General features: G+C 41.0%; 1 protein-coding gene across 1 annotated transcript; it reads right to left on the bottom strand.

Moving 5' to 3' along the window:
- Positions 1-3336: 3336 nt before the first annotated feature.
- On the bottom strand, positions 3337-4740 carry LOC121451433 (prostate and testis expressed protein 14-like). The gene is made up of 3 exons (XM_041656881.1): positions 4680-4740; positions 3904-4017; positions 3337-3461 (listed from the first exon to the last, which is right to left on the bottom strand). Exons 1-3 carry the CDS (start codon positions 4738-4740, stop codon positions 3337-3339), a joined length of 300 nt encoding a protein of 99 aa, XP_041512815.1.
- Positions 4741-6814: the final 2074 nt, after the last annotated feature.

Raw genomic sequence — 6814 nt, 5'->3', positions numbered from 1 at the left:
CTCTGAATGGCTTACTGAGATTTTTCATTTCCAAATTTCCCTCAGTTTAGGTTTTTTTTATGGGCCTTATTTCAGTTTTCTAGTCTTGATCTGTTTCTTTCACTTGTTTGATTGTTTTTTTTTTTTTTTTAGTTTTCATGATGAAACATTACCAAACTCTTTTTATGAGGCTACAGCTACCCTGATACTCAAACCACTCAAAGATATAACTAAGAAAGAGAATTATAGACCAATATTACTCAGGAGTATCAATGCAAAAATACTTAACAAAATACTGGCAAGCCAAATCCAAGAATACACTAAAAATCCATTCACCACATTGAAGTTGGCTTCATCCCAGAGATGCAGGGATGGTTCAACATATGAAAATCTGTCAATATAATCCACCATATAAACAAACTGAAAGACAAAACCACATGATCATCTCTTTAGATCCTGAAAAAGAGTGACACTGGGCCTGGCTTGAGCATTTGAAACTTCCAAGCCCACCCCCAGTGACATACTTCCTCAATGGCCACACCAACTCCAACAAAGTCACACCTCCTAATAGTGCTCTTCTCTATGAGCCTGAAAGGGCCATTTGGCAGGAACATAGAGTTTATTTAGTGGGTATTGGAAAGGGTGTAAAGTTAAAGGAATTATGGAGGAGAGAGAAAGAGAGAGAGAGAAGAAAGAAGGGGAAGGGGGAAAGGAGAAGCTGCCTCTTGAGAAGGAAAATGGACAAAGAGAGCATGAGAGCAATTTTTATCCAAACCACTATACCATGGGACTCCTTTATCTAACAACTCAATTAGATGCAACCCTTTACCAGTACTGGAAGCTTCAGTTGGTGATGAGAAATGTACAGTTGGTGCTTTGTCTCCCCCATTATTTAATAATTTCATTTAGCTAATGTTCACATATGTATATATTCTGGGAAATTTCTACTGTATTAGATTTCCATGTGACCACTCAAATGACCCTTAGCTTTAGCTGTCACTCCCAGAATTCCCTCCCTGACCAACACTTCCCTCCTTGTCCTTGTTTGGTCCTCACATTCCATAACTATTTATTCTATTGCAGGTTCCTAGGAAGAGCCCTCCCTAGTCTTCAACACTTTTAAATAGGTTATTGGCCATTTGTGCTTCTTCCTTTCTTTCCTCCTCTTTCTCCTCCTCCTTTTTGCATACTATCTATTCATTTCCTTTACCCATTTGTTGATTGGTAGATTTATTTCCTTGGTATTTAATTTGTCCTTTGTGGGTGTTAGCTCTGATATTTTAGACATGTGCACTCCATTTGAAATACCCACAAATATCAGGAAACTACCAAAGGGCCATGGGAGAGGGAGACTTCAAGGGAAGAAAGTTATAGTGCAGTGTGGTATCAAGGGTTAAAGAGAACAATGGTACAGAAAGGTTTAAATGGGGGGGAGGATGGAAGGGTAGGGTAGAGGATGGAATGTGGAAAGGGATAAATAAATAATGTTATATTTCTATTATTTTTCACTGCATTCTTTGTGTATCAGACTGTCTGTTTTGCTGTTTGTGTGTGTGTGTGTGTGTGTGTGTGTGTGTCCTGCAATAGTCAGCAATGTGGAGGTCAGAGAAGAACTTGTATAAACCCATTTTCTCCTTCTATGATGTGGGTCCCAGAAACTGAACTCAGGTCATCAGGCTTAGTAACAAACAACTTTATTCACAAGTCCCCTAATCATATGATTTTAAACTTGAGGAGAGATAACATGACACAGGGTGTGAGTGCATTGACCAATAAATCTGAGTAATTAAATTCAGTCTTCAAAACCAACAAGGCAGAAGGAGAGTCCTGACTCCTGTAGGTTTACCTTGGACTACACAAGTGTGTCATGGTATGTCAAGACAGAAACATGCAAAAAAAAATAAAAAATAAAAAACACAAGTATTTTATAATTGAAAGTAATCTAGACAACTATATAGAATTAACAAATTACACTTTTAAAGGCACACAAGAATGACAGCATATTCAATATAATACAGTAAGATACATTTAGACTACGAAAAACATCTAAGGCAAATGACGGACAGACCAAGTCATAGGGTTCAAGACAAGGTCAGCAGCAGAATACTTGCTCCCATGGTCCAGAGCCAGGATTCAATGAACAGCACTGAAAAACAAGTTTAGAATGACTTATAATATTTACAAGTATATAAATATTCATACGTAAACACATGTAAATGCACATCATAACTTACTAATGATGTTTAAACTTAGAAATATATGCCTGAACAGGTAAACAAGCTGTGTCTTTGCAGGGTGAGATGGGATTACTAGACATGTTTCTTCACACAGTACTTTCTGTGATTTCTAAGGATAGTATGCAGTGTGCTAGAAAAATAAAAAAATAAATATGCAAACCGCCCCTATTACTACAGCAAATAACGTCAACTTCAAACTTATGTAATTTACTAGGAATTAAGCTAAACTGGGCCATCGTTCCGTGCATACACAAACTAGACTTGGATGCTGTGGTGTTGAAGTGACTTAATCTTAACTGTAAACTTGACTGTATGGAGGATAACTAAGAGATTCCTCAAACACTGCTCTGGGTGTGTCGGTCACACTTCTAGACATGGTTAGGATATGAAGTCTCTGACCTAATTAATCTATTGAAGCAATAAATACATTTAAATTTCGTGTACATTATAAAATAGTTACAGACTAAAATGGAGAAAACATGGGCTGAGGGCTTGGAGGGTGTATCCCGTCCGGGTCTCTGCTCAGCTATGAATCCTACATGCATGATGTGAATAGCTCTGGTCCTCTACATCCTCTCCAACATGATGAAAATTTCTAAAATCATGAACTAAACTTGATCATCACTCCATTATATTATTTTACTCAGGTCACAGCAGTGAGAAACCAGATAGCATATGTCTTCCATTCAGTGAATAAGAATGGAGTGAGATACTGGAAGTAATGTCTGCTAGAACCTTTGCAGAAGAGGTACCACTAACCTGAAGGTTCACAAAGGGATGTGAGCTCTGTAATATTCACTAATATTAAACCACTGTTGATAAAAATAAAAATGACATGAATAGGGGAAAGTTTGGCAAATATCCGTTAGTGATTGAAGGATGGATGAAGAAAAGGAAGGAAAAAAATCTGAAAGGAAGAAGTAGTTGGGAGATGGGGAGCAGAGAGCATTGCTCTATTCCCAAATAAACTATTGACCCATCAAAAGCTGATGCTGATCCAGGCAGGTGTCAGGGCTTGGGCAGTGCAGGGAATAGATGGTTCAGGCTCATGAGCCTTGAGAGCACAGGGAAGGAATAAGGACTCACCTGCAGCAGATCAGGGCAAGGAAAGGCCCAGCCTCTAAAACTCATTACATAAAGATCGATCGTTGCAACATGTAAAGTCCAGTGTGAGGTCATCATGGGTGAAAGTCTTATTTAAACAATTAGAAGAGCAATCCTGCTGCCCAAACAGGATATCATAACCTGTGCAAGAAAAATAACAATGGTTAGCCCTAAATATTTGTAAATTCAGAGTCTCAGAAAATAAGGAGAATCAGGCTCCCTGGTGAAAAGAATGCCAGCCACACTGAGGTGATTATAGTTATCACCTATTATTCTGTAATCTGGCTTGCAGCCATGCCTCCCATTCCCAAATTACTTGCTGGAATTTTTCAGTTCAAATCCTCACACCCTTGAATATGTTTTCCAGAAAGCTATAAAGGCCATGCAGAGACCCCACTTAAAAAAGTATCTTCATCTGGCAAAGAAGGGTAGACAACCAGTACCAAATGGAAAGAATTCTTCTGAATTTACACAGAAACACAGCCTTCCACAGTTTCTGCTTTTTCCTCAGGAGTGTAAAGAGGGCTCATTCATGCCTAAACAGCAGACATGGTCACCCAGGATCTCCCCAATCTTGACATACCTTTAGACACTACCAGTATGCCACATTCCTGGTCGTCTTTAGCCTCACACGTGCTTTCTCCTTTCTCACACTCTCCATCAGAGTTTAGCATGTCACACTGCAAGCATGTCAGAGCTGAAAAGACAAAACCAAATATAAGAGGTTCATTCGGAGCACCCCGTCAAGCATTGGGCAGGAGCTAAGCCTATTGCTATCATTAATGAAGAAGAAACAAAGGAAAGAGCTGGATGTAGGAGGAACTGACCTCTAAAGGGTAGCCCACGACCTTAGACCCTAGGAAGGATTTGAGAAGAGCCAAGTTTCTCCACTTCAAATACTGTAAATGGACTGGGTTGTGAGGAAGAAGATCAAAGTTCTGGCGTAGGGAGCTTGAGTCTACCTCCTATGAGCAGACAAGTGTTCCCATTACTTTCTTATCTCCATCCTGCCATCAACCTTCCTTACATGATTTCCAATATAATTTTAGGTCTTTACACGGGTAAGTTGGAGGAAATGAGAATGATGTTTGCTAAGAACAAAGAGGTGAACCAAACAACCAGGAGAAAGGACACCAGGAGCAGAGGCACGACGAAGAGGAGGAGGAATAGGAGAAGCCCATACTGTGTACAAGAGAGGGAAGGGAAGGATGGAGAGGTGAGGAAATGGAGCCAAAGGCAGTGGGGTCCATGTATAAAAGTAATCAGGTCCTACATCTTATTCCTGGCCTCCCAAACCCAATACCCTTCCATGGATGTCTACCCACTAGCAATGGCATCTTACATCTGCCAGGATCTCACCTTGCAGGAAGCCCACCACTAGGGAGAGGCCCAGCAGGAGCAGCAGGAAGTGCTTCCCCATGGCAGTGGGATCCCAGGTTAAGAGAGCAGCAGAGAGCAGGACAGGGCACTCAAAGCTCAGCCTCAACAGTGCATGCTTATATATGAGCTCAGGCTAGAAGAGAAGCCAATGGGATCCCTGAGCAGATAGCCTGGGGAAAGCACAGATCCTACGTGCTTCACTATACCTGCTCACTTCCACACCCCTGGGCTGTGATTCAATTACTTCTGGATTCTTGTCTGCATATTTATTTCACTAACTTACCAATGGGGATTAATAGTTGTGGTATCAAAAGAATTTTGAGACTGGGTGGTTGAGAAGACTAGAGGGAACTACACACACTAGGCTATGACTCCCCACATAGAAGGAAACTGTTACCTTTAGCCTCTACATCCAGATTTTAAATTCCCTGATCCTTTTTGAGTGGGATATAATTAATTGCTCAATAAATCACTGCAACCCAAATTGCAGATTGGGGTTCATCTTCCATGCAGACTGTAATAATCTTTTTGGGGGTCAGATAGAAAGACAAGAAAAACTATAGGGTCATGGAAGGAAAGCATTATAGGAAAACAGGCTTTGTTCTGGGTCTGTTTTCCCTGTCCCACTGATGGAGTCAGGAAAATGAAAGCACCACTGATGAAGTCAAATGCACACAGAGACTATGTGTTATTTCCAAAACCCTCAAAACCAGGTTCATAGACAAAATTCAGCTGTGCTTACCCAGCACCATAAGAATGGGTAACTTTTCTGGAAGGCCTTGCTAATCAGAGGTCACAAGTCTATCATGGTCTGGCAGATTTTTACAATCTCAAAGCCATCAGGACACCCTTCCCATTCCCAGTGAGACTTCCTGCTCTTTACCTGCCCTTATCTGGAGAATATCTGTGGGCCCCTGGAGGACTGACCTTATCTTAAAGCTGTCTTTAAGCCCAGATTCCTGACTTATCTCTAGGGTGACCCAAGGCATCATTTCCTGCTAGAAGCCACCCCCAACTGCACACAGGGTAACTAAGACTTATGCTAGGAGCTTTGATATAGGGCCCCATTGCCACATAAGAAGCCTGAGATAGGAGCATACCACTTAATGAGAATTATGGTTTGTCCCCAGGCTCCCCAATCCTATATGCTTTCTATACCCTGGAATAAAGCTGAGCTGATTCACTGAAGTGATCTCTTGGAGGGCTGTCTCAGTCAGACCCACAGACACCAGAACCCTGTTCCCCAATTCTGTTCCCTCCACCCTTTTGAACCAATGCATCAATGATCTGGAGAAAGGAACAGAACCAAATAACTTTGAGTTTCCTGCCTTCTCCTCATTCCCAAGTTGGAGCTGCCACAGTTGTTCACACACCCATTGTAAAGACAGTGAAGACAGTGTGTCAACTCTCTGACACAACAGTCCTTCAAACCTAGACATCCTTTCTGCAGACACTTGGTGCACACGTTTCCTCCTCAATGACACTTGGTATTTCAAGGCCACTACTTCAGGAGAAGTAGAGGAAAATCTCCCCAAAGTCAGACAATATCAAACTATTCTGAGGTTAAAGCAAAATTTGATATAGATCTTTTGATAGTTATTATTGGTTATTGACTTGACTATATCTAGAAATAACTACAAATAACCAGAGAGTGGGTACACCTTTGAGGAATTTTTCTTAATTAAATCATTTGAAGTGGGAAGGCCTGATTTTAATCCTGATCTTTTGAGGTGGGAAGTTTCATCTTCAACCTTGGCCTCCCCTTCTGGGACATCCTATATAAAGGAAGTAGAAGAAGGAAGCCATTGCTGTTTGCCTGATTGTCCTCACTCTCACTGGTGAGTCCATTCCTTCACTGGCACTAGAGCCTATTTCTTTGGGAATCCAGAGTAAACTGAAGACCAACTGGGATATCCAGCATCTTGGACTGATAACTACTGGATCCTTACACCTTCTGTTAATAGACTGTGTAAACTGAGACTGCACTTTTATTTTCAGGCCACCCGACCCGAATAATCACACAGAAACTATATGAGTTACAACACTGTTTGGTCAACGACTTAGGTGTATTCCTAGTTAACGCTTAGATCTTAAATTAAACCATCTCTATTAAT

This window comes from Microtus oregoni, unplaced genomic scaffold, assembly GCF_018167655.1.
Source record: "Microtus oregoni isolate MIOR12 unplaced genomic scaffold, Mior012 000008F_ref0000371, whole genome shotgun sequence".
NCBI classification, from domain to species: domain Eukaryota; kingdom Metazoa; phylum Chordata; class Mammalia; order Rodentia; family Cricetidae; genus Microtus; species Microtus oregoni.
Note: the sequence above shows the minus strand (reverse complement) of the source record. Positions and strands in the feature narration are given on the sequence as shown.